This window comes from Gallus gallus, chromosome 5 (assembly GCF_016699485.2).
Source record: "Gallus gallus isolate bGalGal1 chromosome 5, bGalGal1.mat.broiler.GRCg7b, whole genome shotgun sequence".
NCBI classification, from domain to species: domain Eukaryota; kingdom Metazoa; phylum Chordata; class Aves; order Galliformes; family Phasianidae; genus Gallus; species Gallus gallus.
The window spans coordinates 187,241-204,631 of NC_052536.1; the positions used below are offsets into that span (position 1 = coordinate 187,241).

Sequence of the window (17,391 nt, forward strand, 5' to 3'; positions counted from 1 at the left end):
GTGGTTGGGGCATCCACAGATTTTAATTTAGTTGTTTTCCTAGAGATAAGGAGGGGGAGGGGGGAAAAAATAATAAGAAAAAAAAAAGGCATCATATGCCCCCACTCACTGCCCCCAGGCGCCCCCCTCCCCCCCATCCACGGGGTCAGCTCAGCCCCGCAGAGTTCCCTCCCCCCTCCCCCACCATCCTCAGGCCGCTGTAGTGTTTAGGGTGTGGGGGAATGGAGGAGGGGTCCCTGCCCCGCTGCGATGCCCCCGCCGCCCCAAATGCCCTAGGAGGAAGGCACCGTGCTGGGGGCACCGGGGCAAGCACGGAGAGGGTGCCCCCCTCCCCCAACACAGCTCCCTACATCATAACCACTGTGGGGCGAGTGAGCCCGGCCCCCGGCCCCCCAGAGAACCCGAATGCCTGGCAGGGGGCTGAAATAACGGGGTGGGGGGAGAGAGACCAAGGCCAGCCTCGGGCTCGCCCCGATGCACTCCCTGGGAGCCGCTCCCGCTCCAGGGCACCGGGGCCGAGTGCACGTATGAGGGCAGAGGGGGGGGGAGCTCCAGGGGCCGGGGGGGCCAGCTTGGCTCCCGCTCCCCACCCCGGCATCAAGGTCAGTGTGGCTATGGGCTAAGGCAACCCCGGTGGGCGGGTGGGTGCCGACAGCACGGCGAGCTCAGAAAATGTCCGGGCACCCGCTCCAGTCCTGCTTCTCCTTGCTCTCCCAGTAACCCCCCCTGTAGACGTGCGCCAGCTCCTGGGTGACCGGGTCCTTCTTGCGCTCGAACCACAGCGGCTTGTAGGGGTCGTACGGGGTGCCTGCGGGCGCAGCGGGGCTCAGCGCCGCGGGGTCGGGGTGGGCTCGGGGGTCCCCCGCTCCCTCCTTACCGTCCTCGGTGGCGCGGGCAGCCTCGGCCTCGCGGCGCTTGCGGGCCAGGCGCTGCTTCTCCTCCAGGCGCTGCTTCTCGGCGTTGGCCTCGTCCCAGCGGCCGTTCTCCATCAGGCGCTGGTCGGGGCGCCGGCGGCTGTCGGTGGGCGCCGTGCCGCTTTCGGGGGCGTTGAGCGTCAGCGCCAGCTCCGAGAAGTAGTACATGTTCTCTGCGTACTTCCTACACCCGCACGGAGCTCAGCCTCCCTGCGGAAGGGCCCTATCCCAGCCCCCCCTCTCCCTCCCCGTGCCCCCAACTCACGGCAATTGGTTCCTCTTCCACAGCGGCACGCGGCTCTCCTCCGCTTCGTGCGGCCGCTGCCGGCCCTCAGCCCCGTTGTCGCCGCTGCCCGCTGCCACCTTGTAGCAGTCCATCTTCTCGTCCCAGGTGCCCAGCAGGAGGAAGTGCACCTTCCCCGCAGGGTCCATCACCTCCCCCGTGACCTGATGGGGCAGAGAACCCCCCGGGTGACCCCTACGCTCCCCCACCCCCCCTCCTCCGCCCCGCTGGCAGCCCGCCGGGCGCACCGTTCCCTACCTTCCTAGCCACGTCCCTGGAGAAGTAGCTGTAGGGGACAAACTTGAGGTTGCACTTATCGCCCGTCTTGTGGTTGACGATTTCAATCTCACCCGACTGCAACAGAGACCGCAGAGATGCGCTCAGCTCCGCCCCGCTCCTCTTCCCCCCCCCCCCCCCCCCCCCCCCCCCCCCCCCCCTTCTCCCCCCACTGCTGTAGGGTAAACCGAGGAGCGAGGGGACAGCCCAGCACCCCACCTGGTCGATCCACAGCTTCCCCACGATGATGTTGTGCACGGTGGTGGTGACCTTTTTCCACGTGTAGTGGTTGCCGGACGCATGGAAGACGCAGTGGATGGTGCCTGAACGGGGAGAGGGCCATCGCACCGCTGCTTTCTGGGCACGGTGCAGCCCCGTCCCACCCCTCAGCCCCACAGCTCACCCAGAGGCATGATGGAGAGGTACTTCCCCCGGAACTTGCTGGTGATTTTGATCTCCTGGCGCAGCGTCCAGCCATGCTTGGAGTCGGCGTGGTGTGCGGCAGCCGGCGGGTGGTGGCTCACCTGTGGGGACAGAGGGGACGCTCAACCCACTCGCAGCACCCCGCCCCAGGGCGGGCGGCGCGGGGCGGCGGTACCTGCTCACACAGGGAGCGGTAACCGTTCTCCTCCAGGCGGTCCAGCTCGAAGGTCTCCCCCAGGAGTGGATTGAAGGGTTTGCTGGTGCGGAAGACGGTGGTGGAGTAGGAGGAGACAGTGAAGGCAGCCACGTAGCAGAGCTGCTCCAGCGAGCTCTCGCATTTGGCCGCGCGGTCGAGCAGCTCGTGGTACTCCAGGTCCTCCGTCAGGCGTTGCAGCATGGACAGAGGCTCGTTGAAGTTCACCTGGAGGGCAGTGAAAGGTCAAGGGGGGGCCCAGGGCACGCAGCCCCCATCGGCTGGGCCCCAGACGCGTCCCTGCCCACCGGCATAGGGATCTTGGACAGCTCCTTCCCGATGCAGTTCTTCATGATGCTCCACAGGTTGAGGCTGTAGTTGGGCTTGTAGGGAATGCGGGTTCTCTTCTCCTTCTTGGTGTCCTCCACCTGGTGCTTATACTGAGGGAGCGGGATGAGCATCGCTGTGACTCCCCCACGCTCACCCCCACATCCTCAGAGCTAGCTCGGCTCTGGTGAACCACTTCTTACCTGCTCATCCAGGCTGATGTCGCTGCTGGTGCCGCTGATGTTGCTGCCGGTGCGCCTGGAGGGGGGGGCAGGGGTTGGCGTTAGGCCCGGCTCTGCCTCTGTCCACCCTGGGGGCAGCCCCCGTACTCACTTGTGGCCCATGCTCTCCGGCACAGTGATGATCTCCGGGGCATCAAAGAACTCGTTGTCATCATCCTCGTCGCTCAAGTCTCCTTTTGCGGAGCAGCAGGGATCTGGGGGGCGACAAAGACAGAGGGGGCTGTGTACCTGCTGCCCCCTGTGGGGCGGTGGACGGGCAGAGTTTGGGCACGGCGTGGAACAGAAGACAGAGGACAGCGGTAGCGGGATGCCCAGCAGCACTCTTGGCTTCCGCGCTCCTCCTGCCCCACAGCAGCCTGCCACCCCCCAGCCAGTCCCAGGCTGTGCTCAGATACCTTTGGCAGAGCCACCACTGCCAGCAGAGCCGGCGGGCAGAACGGTGGCACCACGGAACGCCCTCTCCAGGTGGTTGTGCTGCTTGGCCAGCTGCTCCAGCGTCTCCTCCAGGCGGATGCGCTGATCCCGCTCGTGCTGCAGCGACTTCTGCCACTTCTTGCTGTGGGTCTGGGCCAGCAGCAGGAAATCCCGGCAAGCCTGAGAGGAGGTGAGACGGGATGAGCTCCACGGTGGCAGGGAGCAGAGCGGGGCTGTCCCCCGGTGTCACTCACATTGATCATGGCGTTGGAGGTGATGCGGAAGAGCGTGGCGCGTTCGTTGACCTGCTTGATCTTCTCGGTGCTGTCGGCTGGCAGGCGCAGGCTCTCCAGCTCACTGAGGGAGCGCTGCAGGGCCGTGCCATGCTTGGCAATCAGGTCGTTGCAGGTGCTCAGGTCCTCCACCTTGCTGGACAGCGTGCGCAGCGTGCTCTGCAGCTCCGTCTTGTCAGTCTGGGACACCGACTCGTCGCCGGAGTCATCTGGTGGCAAGACGGGGGGTTAAGGAGGGCGGGACCGGGCCGTGCCCGTGGCATCGTTTGGGCACTACCTGACTCCTCCAGCATCTTGACAGCCTTGGCCTTGGCCAGCTCCAGTGCCGTGACCCAGCGCTGCCGCTCCACCTCGGAGCTGGCCTTCAGGTGGTAGGTCTGCGCCCCGCCGTTGGAGATGATGAAGTTGCACGAGTCCTCCACCGTGATGTTGGCTGTGGCCAGGTTGATGGTGCCGCGGCACGTGTGGCGCATCTCCGCCTTGGAGCTGCAGGGACAGCCAGCTGCCACCCCCTGCACTGCGTGGGCACCAAAGGAGTACCAGGGGGGAGACCGGGGGGTGCCAGAGAGGGGCTGGGTGGTTACCAGGGGACACCGAGAGGGCACCAGCGAGCACTGGGAAGAAGCAGGTGGGCGCCGGGGGGCCACCAGGGGACAACGTGGGGCAGCAACAAGCAGAGCAGCACTGGGAGGGCGCCAGGGGTGCACTGAGAAGCACCAGAGGTCACCAGGGAGGGTGTAGGGTGGGCTCTTAGGGAGTACCTGGGGACAGCTGAGCAACTAGAGGGGATCAGGTGGGCGCTAGGGAACGGCAGGGGGGCACCGTGGGTCGCTGGGAGGCACTGGGCAGCATAGGGAAGACCAAAGGAGGCACAGGGCAGGCACTGGGTGAGTACTGAAGGCATAGTGGAGCAGCACCAGAGAGCAGTCAGGCAACTGGAGGGGGGAGGGGGGGTGAGAGTGCAGCAGGGCGGTACCAGGAGGGACCGAGCGGCACTGGAAGGCACCAGGGGGGTCCAAGGCATCAGTAGGCAGGTACTGCAAAGGCACCGAGAGAATACTGGGGGGTACCTGGGGGCACCTGGGCAGAAAGCGGGGGGACCAGGGGGGTACCAAGGGCCATGGGGCAGCACCGCTGGGCAGCAGCAGGCACGGGGGGTGGGGACTGACAGCAACCAAGAAGGCACCGGAGATGATGTAGCGACACTGAGGGCACCGGGCAGACACTGAGGGAATACTGGGTGATAGCGAGGGGCACCTGGGGAGTTAGGGGGGGGAAGTGGGCAACAGGAGACACTGGGAGGGCAGCAGCGGGGACCAGGAGAGGGCCAGGGGTACTGGGGGGGGCAAGAAGACACTGAGAAGGCGCCAGGGCGGCACTCAAGGGCAACAGGAGGCAGCGGGCAGCACCGGGGAGGAGCAGTGGGGAACCTGTCAAGCAACGGGAGGGCACTGAGCGGGCAGCGAGGAAGCACGGGGCTGCACCGGGGCTGTACCGGGGGCACCCGAGGGGGCGGCGGCGAACACCGGGAAGCGAAGGGGGGCGCGGAGAGCGGCCCGGGGGCGGCGGGGGGGCACCGGGCGGGACCCGCGGAGGGGAACGCGGCCCCCGCAGCTACGGAGCGGGCGGGGCGGGGCGGGGCGGGGCGGGGCACCGTACCGGTAGTAGCTGAGCAGGCCGTTGCTGAGCACGAACCACCGCCGCTGGTAGCCCTTGATGTAGTTGGTCCACTTGAAGAGCCAACCCTCCCGCGCCGCCCCGCCGCTCCCCGCCGTCGCCGCAGCCGCCGCCGGGCCCGGAGCCGCCCCTTGGCCGCCGCCTCCGCCTCCCGCCGCCGGGGAGGGCAGCGTCGGGGCCGCGCCGGGCGCCGCGGGCAGCGCCATGGGCCCGGGCAGCGCCGCGCCGGGGCCCGCGCCCGCCCCGCGCACCTCCGCCATGGCCGCCGCCGTCAGCCGCCACGCCCCGCCGCCCATTGGCCGAGAGGAGCGCCGCTCGTCCCGCCCCGCGGAGCCGATTGGCGGAGGGGCGAGCGCGGCGCGGCGCCGGCCCTCCGGTTGGTCGACGCCGCGAGCCTCGTCCCGAGCTCCCGTTGGCTCGGCGGCGCGCCCGTCGCCGCGGCGAGCCAATGGGAAGCGGGGAGGGGAGCCACGCGGGGCTGACGCCGAAGAGCGGTGACTCATCGCGCCGCCTATTGGCCGGGGGGCGGGACCTCCCGCAGCGCGCACGCCGATTGGCCTCCAGGGCGCTGCCACGGGGCGCTGACCTACGGCCTTTAAACCCAGGGCGCGGCGTGGCCACGTAGGCCCGACGTCACCGCCTGGGGCGGGGCTTTGCTCGTGACGTCAGCAGGGGGCGGGTCAAGCAGAGGCCAGGCGGGGCCGTACAGAATCCGTCTTTATTTACATCCTATAAAAATGTAAAGTTAGAAACTTTATTCTCCTGATCCAGAGCCGAAAACCGGGCAAAACCGAAAAGGGGAAAAAAAAAAAAAAAAAAAGAAAAAAAAAGGGGAAAAAAAAACCAAACAAACCAAAAAAGCACAAAAAAAAAAAAACCTTTAAAATAAAATATATATATAATAATACAGGGACGTCCACGGGATGGCGTGGGGCTATGGGGGCTGTGTGTGTGTGTGTGTGTGTGTGTGTGTGTGTGTGTGTGTGTGAGAACAGCAACTGCGGTGCGCAGGGGCCGGGGGGGCGGCAGGGGGTGTGCAAACAGCATGGGGGGGCTGGGCCGGACCCGGGCTCCGGAAGCAGGAGACACCAGAAGGCAGCAGCAGAACCGGCACCGGGAGCTGCGCTCGGGGCTGCGGGCCGGAACCGGGCGGCAGCGCCGGGGCTGTGAGTGCCACGGGTGGGCGGCGCGACGCGACGCAGCCACGGAGCCGGCAGCCGTGGGCTGTGCCCGCCCCGGGGCGCCGTGCCGGCGGGGGGCTGAGCACGGCGCTCACTGCAGCTTGGTCTGCAGCAGGTTGAGCTTCTGTTGGTCGACGTAGCGGGAGAAGAGGGAGAGCAGGTTGGAAGGGGGGGGCACCGGCTTGGGCAGGGCGGCGGGCGGCACGCGCAGCAGCTCGCGGGCGGCCAGCAGCATCAGCTCCGTCCTGCGGGCAGAGGGTGTGTGAGCGGCCGCGGCCACGGCTCTTCCCTCCCCTCGGCCGAGGGCCCCGCCGCCCCGGCTCTCACCACTGGTTGTCCTGCATCAGCTCCGTGCCGCCGTCCGTGCTCTGCAGCTCCTCCCCGCGGCTCAGGACCAGGTACAGCAGGGACAGGCCGAACTGCAGGGACACGGAGATGGGGCGTCGCGGACCCGCCCGGACACGGCGGGGCGATGCCGGCCCCGCGGGCGCCCACCTTGTTTTGGAGCACGGTGGCGAGGTGCAGGTTGGTGGTGGCGGGCGCGGCGGCGCTCTGAGGTAGGTTGGTGAGCTGCTGCACCAGGCTGGTGACCGTCCCCAGGGGGAGGTGGTACAGGACGTGCGAGAAGGGCCGCAGCAAGCAGGGCAGCACCTGCGGGGAGAAGCGGGGAGCTGGGATGAGGGGCTGCCCCACAACCAACCCCGTTCTCCCAAGGGGAGCTGCGGGAGCCTGCGCTGCGGGGCTCGCCTCATCCTGAGCGTCCTTCTTGATGAGGAAGGGCAGGTTCCGGGCAGTCGCCAACAGCAGGTCGGCCGCCTGCTCGGGGGACAGGAAGGGGATGATGCGGGCCACCAGGCGCTTTCCTTTCCGGATGCACATGATCTGCATGAAGTGGTCGTCGCTCGGCCTGCGAAGGAAATGAGTCAGCCAGAGCGGCGACGGAAGGTGCACCCCGCAGCGACACCAAGGTGCAAAAGCGAGGTCGCTTCAGCCCCCAGCCCCTTCCCCGCTCACCTTTCCTGCCCCGGTGCTCTCCCGCGCAGATTGTCGTACATGTTGCAGATCTTCTGCTTCCTCTCACCCATCAGGGCGGGCCGCTCGCCCTCCAAGCTCAGGAGGTAGCGTCTCTCGTAGTCCTCCACGTCCAGGAGGAGGCTGTACGTCTGCGGGGCAGGCGGCCATCGCACAGGGCAGAGACCCACAGTCAGGGACCCACAGGCCGTGCCCCGTACGGAGCGGGGACGCAGCACTCACCTTCTCAATGGTGACGAGCGTCTGGCGCCGCTTGTCCCGGACCTGCTTCTCCTTTGTCTCCTGCCCAGGGGAGAGAGCAGGTCAGGGTGCAGGTGCGAGGCCCGGGGCTGGGAGGAAGGGGCGGCACTCACGTCATCCTCTCCGCGGGAGGTCACCACCGCGTCGATCATCTTCCGGGGGTTGTTCACGCTGGAGACAGTCAGCTTCCCGAGCGAGCCCTCGAACTGCACTGCAGGACGGGGCAGGGGATGCAGGGAGCCAGCTCCCGGGGCAGGACTGCCCTCCCTGCCCACAGGCCTGGGGAAGGAAGCGCTAACCTGGCTTGTAGGTGTGCTCCAGCTTTGCCACCTGAGGGGTGATGAGCTTCGTGCGCTCCTTCTTGGGACCGTCCTCCTCAGCTGCCGACAGCTTCTCCAGCTTCTGGAAGTAGTTCTGGGACAGGGACAGGAAAGGTCAGTACCCCAGGAGCAAAGCCCTCTCCCCACTGCTTCTCCTTCCCGGTGCGCGCAGAGACAGCGACGTCTCCTCCGATGCTCCTCAGCCCTCCCTTTCTCAAGGCAGAGGGCGACAGCTCTTCCCTCCCGCCGGCCCCATCCCCGCCCCTCTCCCAGTACCTGATAGTAATAGTCATCCAAGTAGGGGTCGGTGCTCTGCAGCTGCATCATCTGGATCTTGGACACCCAGTCCTTCTCCCGCTGCAGCATGAGGTTGGCGTAGGGGTCCTTGCGCGTCTGCTCCTGGTGGCTGCCCCGGTGGCTCCCTCGGTCCCCCACCGAGCCGTTGAGGCCACGGTGCTGGCTGGCAGGAGGCAAGAAGGGCACCCATGAGCACACAGGAGCTACAGGAAGGGACAGAGAGTGGTGCACAGGCTAGCCCCGGCTGCACGGGCCCCCCAGAACACCCGGCACCGGGGCACCGCCCACCTCCTCGCTCTCCCTCCCGCCCGGTGCTCACTTTCGGTTCTGCTGCTGCCGCTGGTGCAGGAGCCGGCGGTGCTGGGGGTGCAGGTGGGTGGTGTCCGGTCGGAAGGGCTGCGGCCTGTGGGGAGCACAGGGGTTACAGGGCCGTGGGGCGGCCACAAGACCTCAAGGTGGGGTCAGTGCCTACCTCAGGCCCTGCAGGTGAGGCACGGGGCCCGGCGGAGGCTGCGGCTGTGAGGGCGGAGCGGGGCCAGCCCCGAAGAAGGCACGAAAGCCGCCAGTGGGAGCCATCATCTGCCCCACTCTGCCCTGCAGCAGCTTGGGATTGACGGAGGGTAGTGGGCTCCCAACGAGGCCTGAGACTCGAGCGAACTGGCTGGGAGAAATTCGGCCGGCCTGTGGGGCAGAGGGAGCACGGGTCAGGCGGGGTCCGTCAGAACGCTGTGGGGCTGGGGGAGCACAGAGTCCAGGGCTTTACCTGTGCTCCTCCCAGCAGCTGCGCCCGCTGCAGGTGGGTGAGAACGGGAGAGACACTGGTGGGGAATGGGTGGCCCAGCAAGGAAGAGTTCTGCGGGAAAATAAAGGAGCGGAGCCCCCGGTCATGGTCCTCCCACGTGGGATGATGCAGCTGGGGCACCAGGGGGGCTTGGGGGTGGGAGCAGGGGGTACCGGTACGTTGCAGAGCTGGTTGGGGGACATCCTCTCGCCGTAGGGAGCAGAGTAGCGCTGCTGCATGGTAGCCCGGATGTGGACAGGCTTCGGACACAGGATCTGAGAGAAGGAAAGCAGTGGTGGTCTGACCGCTGGCTCCTCACCAAGGGACCTGCACCTGCTGTCGGGAGCTGGGGGGGCCATACCTGCTGGTTAAAATTGGGCATGGCGGCCTGCTTGGGAGGGGTGCCGATGGGGACTGCTCGCACAGGGGGGCTCCCGATGATGGGGGAGGATGAGCGGCGTGGCAGTGCCCGCTCTGAGGGGTCCCGCTCCTCCTCCCGAGCCTGTGGGGGTCTCTGGGGCAGAGCGTAGTCCAGCACGGACACCGATGGCATCTCCTGCAAGTGGAAGTGGGGAGAAAGGCCCTGGAAAGAAGTCTCAGGGCTGCACGTTGTGGCAAGGACGTCGACACTGACGTGGTACAGCGCAGAGGAGCCGCCCCATCGCACCTTCCCAGTGCTGGGGATGCCCACGCCCCAGCCAGGATTCTCAGGTAGCCCCAAGGATCCTGCGTCTAACTCTTAATTAAGCCTGACTCTCTGTCAACCAGCAACGAAAACAGTTATGGCTCGAGGCACTGACGATCCCAAATCCTGAGTGCTGACACCATCAGGGATCACGTGGCATCACCCAGCCCAGAGGAAGCGCATGCAGAAACAAGAAGTGATGTCCAAGAGCAGCTCGCCCATCAGCCACGGAAGATCCCAAGTTGGGAGGGACCCACAAGGACCTCTGAGTCCAACCCCCGGCCCCACATAGGAACACCCAAAACCCAAACCTATGTCTGAGAGCACTGCCCCAACGCTCCTCGAGCTCTGGTAGTGTGGGGCAGTGCCTGCTTCCCTGGGAAGCCTGCTCCACGCCCACAACCTTCTGGTGAAGAACCTTTTCCTAACGCTCAACCCTTCCCCATTCCCGCAGCCCTTCGTTGAGCGCTGACAGCATTATGCCCATACCTGGCTGAGCAGTGGTGTGCGGATGCGCTGCAGCACAGAGGGGCCATCCCAGATGCTGGTGTTGAGTGCCATGGTCTGTGCACCAGACCCACGGGTGTGCACAGCTCGCATGATGGCAGGGTCCTCCAGCTCACTCTCGATCACCAGCCGCGTCAGCCGCTCTGCCAGCGCATCCTCAGGTTCACCCAGCAGCTCTGCATCCTCACTGCTCGGCGCGGCCTGCTGCCCGGAGCCCACGGGTTTCTCCTCCAGCTCAGCCAACCGTTCATGGGCCTCCTGCCAGTCATCATCTGCACGGGAACGGCAGGGTGAGCGTGGCAGCAGAGAGCACCGGGCGGGCGGTGAGGGCGAGAGACAGGGACCAAGAGCTCACCGACAGCCCCGGCCCCAAAAGTGTCATCGTTGAACTGATCAATGTCCTCATCCTCCTCGCCCAGCGCCTGGAAGCCGTCCTCCTCCTCATCCAGCGGGCACTCCTCCAGGGACTGCAGTGCCACAGACAGCACGTTCGTACCACCAACCACTACCGGCACTGCCACCGAGCCCAAGGCCCGGCCCTGCCCAGCAGCCCCAGCCCCGAGCCCAGAGCCCGGGCCCGAGCCCTCAGCCCCAGCCCTCAGCACCCACAGCTGACCCTCGGCCCTGAGCCTACAGCCCCAACCCTCGGTCCCGACCCTCGGCTCCAAGCCCCAGCCCCCGCCCCAGCCCCAACCCCAACCCTCGGCCTCGGGCCCACAGCCCCAACCCACGGCCCCACGGCCCCGGCCCTGACCCTCAACCCTGAGCCCCCGGCCCTGACCCTCGGCCCCGGCCCCAAACCCAACTCCGAGGCCCGAGCTCGAGCCCCAGCTCCCACCCCTGGGACCCGGCCCCGCCCCCCTCAGCCCCCGCCCCGCCCCCCGCTCACCGGGTACCGGAACATGGCGGCGGCGGCGGCGGCGGCGGCGGCGGCGCCCCCCGCCCGCAGGCTCCGCGCGGCCCGCTCCGGCCCCGCCGCGCATGCGCCGCCGCGGGCGCACGCGCATGACGTCACCCTCTCCGCCCGTCCGCGGGCCGCGCGTGCGCAAAGGAGGAGTCCCGCCCACTCGGAGGCTTTAAGTTCGCCGCGCCCCACTGCGGGCGGCTCTTAAAGGGGCAGGCGGCCTTTTCCTGCCCGCCCCCGTGCACCTGCGCGCCGCCGTGCCCGAGACCCGCGCTGCCGCCCCAGCCGTGCCTCCCGCGCCGGCCGTGTATCCCTCCTCGGCTTATGTCCCCTGGGTGCTTCCCTCCAGTCGTGTCCCCCGACCCGTGTCCCACCGCCTGGGTCCCCTGCCCACGGCCGCGTCCCCCAGCTCACGTCCCTAAGTGTGGCTGCGTGCCCAGTTCGTGACCCCTATACGTGGCCACGTCCCCCAGCCTGCGTCCCACATCCCCTACGCCCTACCCGTGGCCAAGTCCCCCGCCTCACGTCCCCCGACCACGACCCCACGTGGGGGGGTCACGACCCCAGCCCACGTCCCCTATTCTTAGCCACGTCTCCAACCCGTGTCCCACCACCTGTGCCTCCCACCCGCGGCCACGTCCCCCAGACCACATCCCCCACCCTTAGCCACATCCCCAACCCGTGTCCCACCACCTGCGTCCCCCACCCATGGCAACGTCCCCACTTCGTGTCCCAACACCCGTATCCCCTATCCACGGTCCTGTCCTCCAACCCACTCATACCCCCTATCCGTGGCCGTGTCCCCCCGTCCCCCACCACCCCCCGGCCCCCATGCGGTGCCAGGGCCACCTGTATGCTGCGCACACACGCGCGTCACCGGCACCTTCGCCACCCCCCCTCGGGTGTCCGCAGCGCACGTGGCGGGCGCGGGCAGCCCCGCCTCAGCCTTGCCCTCATCGAGTGCCCATCAGCGGGGATTAGCGGGGCTGATGTAGGACGGCGGCGGGCGGGCGGCGAGTCCTGGCAGCCCGGCACCATGCGGGACCGGCTGGAGCAGCTCCGGGCGGTGAGGGGTGCAGGGCACCACGGGGGGCACGCGTGGGGGCACCCGGGGATAGCTGGTGCCCTACTGCTGGAGGGGACCGCGGGTCTGAGCCCCGGGAGGATTCGGGGTGGCTGCATCCGCGCTGTGGGGCGCAGGAAGGGATGCGGGACGCGCGTGGGGTCCCACGCATCGCTTTCGGGTTCTTGGGGTACTCCCCACCCTGCGCAGCCCCGCGGCCTCCGTGCTGCCCCGTGGGGGATTTAGCGGGGATTAAGGGAGGCACTGCCCACGATCAGGCCCTGCGGGGAGGGGGGGGGGTTGGGGGATTAGCGTTATTTTTACCCCAGAAATGGGGGGGGCCGGGGCACGACACCACGGGAATGGCAGGGGTGGCTGCGGGGCAAGAGGGGAGCTCATGCGGAGCCGCCGTGGGGTGAAGTTTGGGGCCGCAAAGCCCCGTGATGGAGTGCCCCATCTCCGTCCCCGTCCCCTCCCACGGCCCAGCCCCGCAATCCGTTAATTCCCGCTGGCCAGATGCGAGCAGATGGCACCCGGCTGGGTGTCCCCCCCCTTCCCCCCGCTGCTTGGGGGCCACCGCGTCCCCTCCCTGTCCTCGTCCCACACCCACCGGGTGTCCCCGGGTGTCCGCTGAGCGTCCCCTCGCTGCTACGTGCAGAAGCAGGATGCTGAGGACGACAGCGACGAGCTGGAAATCGCCATCGACAACACAGCCTTCATGGATGAGTTCTTCGCTGAGGTGCGGGCCGGGCGGACGTGGGGGGCACGTTGGGGACGCAGGTAACGTGCGACGTGTCCTCCTGGGCCCTCCAGATCGAGGAGACGAGGCAGAACATTGACAAGATATCAGAGAACGTGGAGGAGGCCAAGAAGCTCTACAGCGTCATCCTGTCGGCCCCCATCCCCGAGCAGAGTGAGCGTGGCTGTGTGTCCCATCCCGTCCCCATCAGAGCCGTACGCCCCCTCCTTGGATGCCATGTGATGGCATCCCCGTCTCAGAGCCCCGTCCCCTGCAGAGACCAAAGATGAACTGGAGCAGCTCACAGCTGACATCAAGAAGATGGCCAACAGCGTGCGCAACAAGCTGAAGAGTGAGCGGCCGCATCCCCGGCCCCGGGGTCACCGTGGAGGTGGGGGGAGGGGGGGGAAGCACCTTACAGGTGGGGTTCTCGCTGCTGGCAGGCATGGAGAGGAACATCGAGCAGGATGAGGCCCGCTCCTCTGCTGACCTGCGCATACGCAAGTCCCAGGTGAGCTGACTGTACCCGGCCGTCCCCTCCTGGGGCTGGAACGCATCACGGCTGCTCCCACACTCAGGCCTGTCCCATGGGGTTAAGGCGTGCTTGGGGTTAAGGATACGTTAAGCCATGACCCGGGCCCCATATCCCTGTTGCCATCCTTTGAGCTCAGTCACGTGCCCTGATGTGGGACACGCCGTGCTTGGGGGTTCCCCAGCCACAGCTCTGGCACTCGGTCCTGTCCTCGAGCTCTGGGACGTGCCATGCCTGCGGTGTTCCCATCCCAATGTCCCTGTCCCAGTGTCCCCATCCCCAGCACTCAGTCCTGTCCTCTAGGGCTGGGATTCGCCATGCCTGGTGTGTCTCCAGCCCAATCTCCCCAACCCCAGCACTCGATCCTAACCCTGAGGGCTGGCCTGAGATATCTGCTTTTCAATGTTGCCATCCCAGCGTCTCTGTCCCTGTCATCAGCACTCGGTCATGTATCCTGTGGTCAGGCACATCAGACTGTCCCCATTCCCAGCACTCAATCCTGTCCTCTGGGACTGGGACACACCACGCCCAGGGTGACCCCAGCCCAACGTCTCCATCCCCAGCACTCAGTCCTGTCCTGTTCCTAGCAGCTGGAACACGCCACGCCTGGGGTGCCCCATCCCAACATCCACTTCTCAACGTCCCCATCCCCAAATCCAGCGCTCAGTCCTGCCCCCTGGGGCTGAGCTACGCTGTGCTCAGCGTGTCCCCAACCCAATGTCCCCATCCCCAGCACTCAGTCCTGTCCCGCAAGTTCGTTGATGTGATGACCAAGTACAACGAGGCGCAGGTTGACTTCAGGGAGCGCAGCAAAGGCCGGATCCAGAGGCAGCTAGAGATCAGTGCGTGCCCCCTTCCCCACATTATGCCCCGTTGGTTCAGTGGGGTGGGCAGAGCCTGTGGCAGCGCTGACTCCCCACAGCTGGCAAGAACACGACGGATGAGGAGCTGGAGGAGATGCTGGAGAGCGGGAACCCCGCCATCTTCACCTCGGGGGTGAGCCCCATGGGGCCAGGGTTGGGGGTCTGGGGCCGCCCCACTGACACCTCTTGCCTTGTCCCCCCTGCAGATCGTGGACTCGCAGATCTCGAAGCAGGCGCTGAGTGAAATCGAGGGGCGGCACAAGGACATCGTGCGGCTGGAGAGCAGCATCAAGGAGCTGCACGACATGTTTGTCGACATCGCCATGCTGGTGGAGAACCAGGCATGGCCACGGGGCGAGCAGCGAGCCAGCGTGGGGCGGGGGAGACAGAGGGGCTGGGGCAGGGGAAGGGGAGGGGATAAACAGGGGTCTGGGCATGGGACAGCATAGCGACAGGATGGAGATGGACAGGGACTCATGCATGGGACGGCAAGGGAACGAGGAGGGACCCCGGGGGCTGGGACCTGGCCACGGAGCACCACGGAGCCGTGGCACCGAACCCCCCGGGAAGGGGTCCCATCCCCATCCCCTCCGAGCACCCCCGGTGCCCCACGCAATGCGAGGAGTCGTGCTGTGCCCCTTGTCTCTCCTTGTCGCCCCCATAGGGAGCCATGATCGACCGCATAGAGAACAACATGGACCAGTCTGTCGGTTTTGTGGAGCGAGCCGTGGCTGACACCAAAAAGGCCGTCAAGTACCAAAGCGAAGCCAGGAGGGTGAGGGGGACCAACAGGATACCCCATTGTTCTGAGTCACCCCCCGCGTCTGTCTTCTTGTCCCGTCCCCCTTCCCTGCACCGCCCACGCCCCAGCCTCACGGCCCCTCTCTCCCTGTGCAGAAGAAGATCATGATCATGATTTGCTGCATTATCCTTGTCATCATCTTGGCTTCCAGCATCGGTAGCATCTTCGCCTGACACCCCAGCCACTCCCCACAGGTGATGGGGTGCCCAGGGGGTTCAGGCCAGCAGCGCTCACCCTGCACTGACAGATGGGGGCAGCGGTGCCAGCCAGCCCTGATGCTTCCCGCTCACAGGTGGCCTTTTCCCACCCTGTCTGACGATCCTACCCGTGGCCCTGGGACCCACCTGCCAAGCCCTGAGGACGTCGCCCCGAGGTCCCCCCTCACCCGCTGTCCTCACACCAGGGTCCCACAGCTCCCTACTCGCCAGCACGGAGCCGGCCACAGCCAGGGCTCTGCCTTGCCTGGTGGTGAAAGGAGAAGCTCGCCCCTCACTCAGAGCCTGCAGCCATTCCTCCACAGCGCTGCTCTCCAGATGTGCCGACACCCGCACCGCGGCCCTCCTCCCCAATAAAGAGATCACTCACGCTCCGTCCCATGGTGCCGTGTTAGGGAGTCCTATCACTCACCTCCGGGTCCCATCCCCGCATCCGGGCCTCCACAACCCACAGCAGCCACACCCAAAGAAAGGTAATGAAGCCGCTGAGGGGTGTGGAGCACAGGTCTTATGGGGAGTGGCTGAAGGAGCTGGGATTGTTCAGTCTGGAGAAGAGAAAGCTGAGGGAAAGTATTATTGTTCTCTGCCACTCCCTGAAATGAGGTTATAGTGAGGTAAAGTCGGTCTCTTCTCCCACGTAAGGAGTGAAAAGATGAGAGGTAATGACCTCGAGTTGTCCAGGGGAGGTACAGGCTGAATATTAGGAAAAACCTCTTCCCTGAAAGAATGGTCAGGCATTGGAACGGGATGCCCAGGGCGGTAGTGGAGTCACCACCCCTGGAGGTGTTGAAGAAACGTGGAAATGTGGCATGTGGGAACGTGATGGGGTCATGTAGTAGGCGATACTGAATCACAGAATCACCAAGGCTGGAAGAGAACTCCAAGATCATTGAGCCCAACCGTCCACCTTCACGTGCCACATCTAAACGTTTCTTGGTGGCAAGCGGACAGACGGGCTCAATGATCTTAGAGGTCGTTTCCAACATCAAAGATGCTATGATTCCATGCTTTCACAGAAGGCTTTATTCCAGTGGCTCCATCCCTGCCTGCGGGCTACACCCTGTGCTTGAGGAAGAATTTCCCCCAGTAACGTCCCTTCAGCTTCAGGTCGTAGGGGCTGAGGTACCTTCGCATGCCCAGCATGTTGGAAGTGATGACGCGCTCGAAGGTCCAGGGGTTCTGGTTGTTGAGCCTCTTCTCCTCCTCCTCTTCCCGCATCTGCTGCAGGCTCTGGCGGCTCACAGCAACAGCGGGGAAGGGCAGCTTGTGGGCCACCTGCGTGAGGAAGGGTTTCACCTCCTCGAACTCGCAGCGCCCGCCAAGCTCCACCACGAGCCGTCCGCTCTTCACCGCTGTCACGTAGCGGTCGATGGGGCCTTTGCCGCCTCCCATGCGGTGTCCAAGGCTCTTCTTGGTCAGTGGTTTGTAGGGGGCTGGCACGCGCCAGATGGCGAACATGTTCTTGGGGTCCATGCAGCGCCCGATGGTCAAGCGGATCATCTCCAGGTGCCCCCAGTGCAGGTAGCCACCCCCCAGCGCCTGTGGGACGATGGCAAGGGCTGAGGGCCGGGCACCGGAGGTGCTCCAAGCCTGGCGCAACCCACCACGGCCCAGCGCTCACCAGGATGCCGTACTGCCCCTGCGTGAAGTTCGTGGCCACCTGGGAAGGCCCGCGGATGTCCCGCAGCTGCCGTGGTTCCCGTCTGGCCTTGGGCACTGATGGCACCTTCTCCATGAACTTCAGCTTCGGCCTCTCCGGCAGCGTGATGCCTGCAGGGAGGGGAAACGCGGGGATCACCGGGGGGGTGGGATGGGGCGGGGGGGAACGGGCAGCCCCTCAGGGACCACCGCCCTCAGACACGGGGACGCACTTACCACTGTAGTCAGGGGGGAGCAAGAACTTCTTAAGGCCCGCCCGGGGGACGGCGCTGCCGCCGAGGCCTAAGGGAACAGTGAGCGCTCAGAGCCGGGCCGGGCCGGGGGCACCACGGAGGCCTCCCCGGGCACCGACGCACACCTCGCCCCCATCCCCGCCATACAGACCCCTTCTGCCTACCCCAAAGTCCCCCTCGCGCCCCTCCAGGGCCCCCCCGAACTCCGCGGGCCGCCGCGGGCCGCCACAGCCGCCACCACCCCATAACCGGAAATGCCCGCCGGGCGCCGCCATCGGGTCCGTCCCATCAGCCGC

At 66.4% G+C, this 17,391-nt stretch overlaps 4 protein-coding genes across 5 annotated transcripts; 1 reads left to right on the forward strand and 3 right to left on the reverse strand.

Moving 5' to 3' along the window:
• Positions 1 to 4: 4 nt before the first annotated feature.
• On the reverse strand, positions 5 to 6,451 carry OSBP (oxysterol binding protein). 2 transcript variants are annotated; one of them, XM_015301455.4, is made up of 14 exons: positions 5,025 to 6,451; positions 3,643 to 3,851; positions 3,327 to 3,574; positions 3,054 to 3,252; positions 2,750 to 2,852; positions 2,620 to 2,674; positions 2,398 to 2,529; positions 2,072 to 2,317; positions 1,877 to 1,997; positions 1,693 to 1,796; positions 1,456 to 1,551; positions 1,180 to 1,361; positions 878 to 1,098; positions 5 to 808 (listed from the first exon to the last, which is right to left on the reverse strand). In XM_015301455.4, exons 1-14 carry the CDS (start codon positions 5,543 to 5,545, stop codon positions 666 to 668), a joined length of 2,580 nt encoding a protein of 859 aa, XP_015156941.3. In that variant the 5' UTR covers positions 5,546 to 6,451; the 3' UTR covers positions 5 to 665. The 2 variants fall into 2 exon arrangements, with proteins under 2 accessions (XP_015156941.3, XP_025006949.2); XM_025151181.3 differs by having other exon boundaries at positions 5 to 1,098.
• On the reverse strand, positions 5,747 to 11,098 carry PATL1 (PAT1 homolog 1, processing body mRNA decay factor). The gene is made up of 17 exons (XM_015301456.4): positions 10,975 to 11,098; positions 10,441 to 10,552; positions 10,068 to 10,357; positions 9,255 to 9,449; positions 9,067 to 9,168; positions 8,876 to 8,965; positions 8,585 to 8,793; positions 8,432 to 8,515; positions 8,092 to 8,275; positions 7,795 to 7,909; positions 7,609 to 7,706; positions 7,478 to 7,537; positions 7,238 to 7,386; positions 6,971 to 7,130; positions 6,719 to 6,874; positions 6,551 to 6,642; positions 5,747 to 6,468 (listed from the first exon to the last, which is right to left on the reverse strand). Exons 1-17 carry the CDS (start codon positions 10,987 to 10,989, stop codon positions 6,315 to 6,317), a joined length of 2,265 nt encoding a protein of 754 aa, XP_015156942.2. The 5' UTR covers positions 10,990 to 11,098; the 3' UTR covers positions 5,747 to 6,314.
• An 853-nt stretch (positions 11,099 to 11,951) lies between these two features.
• STX3 (syntaxin 3) lies at positions 11,952 to 15,584 on the forward strand. The gene is made up of 11 exons (XM_015301445.4): positions 11,952 to 12,055; positions 12,711 to 12,791; positions 12,866 to 12,965; positions 13,069 to 13,143; positions 13,235 to 13,302; positions 14,057 to 14,165; positions 14,246 to 14,319; positions 14,393 to 14,527; positions 14,851 to 14,961; positions 15,084 to 15,182; positions 15,281 to 15,584. Exons 1-10 carry the CDS (start codon positions 12,026 to 12,028, stop codon positions 15,159 to 15,161), a joined length of 861 nt encoding a protein of 286 aa, XP_015156931.4. The 5' UTR covers positions 11,952 to 12,025; the 3' UTR covers positions 15,162 to 15,182; positions 15,281 to 15,584.
• A 624-nt stretch (positions 15,585 to 16,208) lies between these two features.
• On the reverse strand, positions 16,209 to 17,382 carry MRPL16 (mitochondrial ribosomal protein L16). The gene is made up of 4 exons (XM_426396.8): positions 17,260 to 17,382; positions 17,079 to 17,144; positions 16,825 to 16,973; positions 16,209 to 16,742 (listed from the first exon to the last, which is right to left on the reverse strand). The coding sequence occupies exons 1-4, from the start codon at positions 17,339 to 17,341 to the stop codon at positions 16,257 to 16,259; spliced, it is 783 nt and encodes a 260-aa protein (XP_426396.6). The 5' UTR covers positions 17,342 to 17,382; the 3' UTR covers positions 16,209 to 16,256.
• Between the last annotated feature and the right edge of the window lie 9 nt (positions 17,383 to 17,391).

Bases quoted from the DNA above. Each gene is read 5' to 3' on its own strand.
- OSBP (XM_025151181.3), bottom strand. From the start codon at position 5,545: ATGAGTCACCGCTCTTCGGCGTCAGCCCCGCGTGGCTCCCCTCCCCGC. The intron at 2,675-2,749 runs GTGAGTACGGGG...CCCCCCCTCCAG, and splicing joins CCGGAGAGCATGGGCCACAA to GCGCACCGGCAGCAACATCA. The intron at 2,318-2,397 runs GTGGGCAGGGAC...ACTGCCCTCCAG, and splicing joins TGTCCAAGATCCCTATGCCG to GTGAACTTCAACGAGCCTCT.
- PATL1 (XM_015301456.4), bottom strand. The intron at 7,910-8,091 runs GTACTGGGAGAG...TCCCTGTCCCAG, and splicing joins TGGATGACTATTACTATCAG to AACTACTTCCAGAAGCTGGA. The intron at 6,875-6,970 runs GCGAGCCCCGCA...TTCTCCCCGCAG, and splicing joins AGAAGGACGCTCAGGATGAG to GTGCTGCCCTGCTTGCTGCG.
- STX3 (XM_015301445.4), top strand. From the start codon at position 12,026: ATGCGGGACCGGCTGGAGCAGCTCCGGGCG. The intron at 12,056-12,710 runs GTGAGGGGTGCA...TGCTACGTGCAG, and splicing joins GGCTGGAGCAGCTCCGGGCG to AAGCAGGATGCTGAGGACGA. The intron at 12,792-12,865 runs GTGCGGGCCGGG...TGGGCCCTCCAG, and splicing joins TGGATGAGTTCTTCGCTGAG to ATCGAGGAGACGAGGCAGAA.
- MRPL16 (XM_426396.8), bottom strand. From the start codon at position 17,341: ATGGGGTGGTGGCGGCTGTGGCGGCCCGCGGCGGCCCGCGGAGTTCGG. The intron at 16,974-17,078 runs GTAAGTGCGTCC...CCCTCCCTGCAG, and splicing joins GCTCCCCCCTGACTACAGTG to GCATCACGCTGCCGGAGAGG. The intron at 16,743-16,824 runs GTGAGCGCTGGG...ATCGTCCCACAG, and splicing joins AGGGGCAGTACGGCATCCTG to GCGCTGGGGGGTGGCTACCT.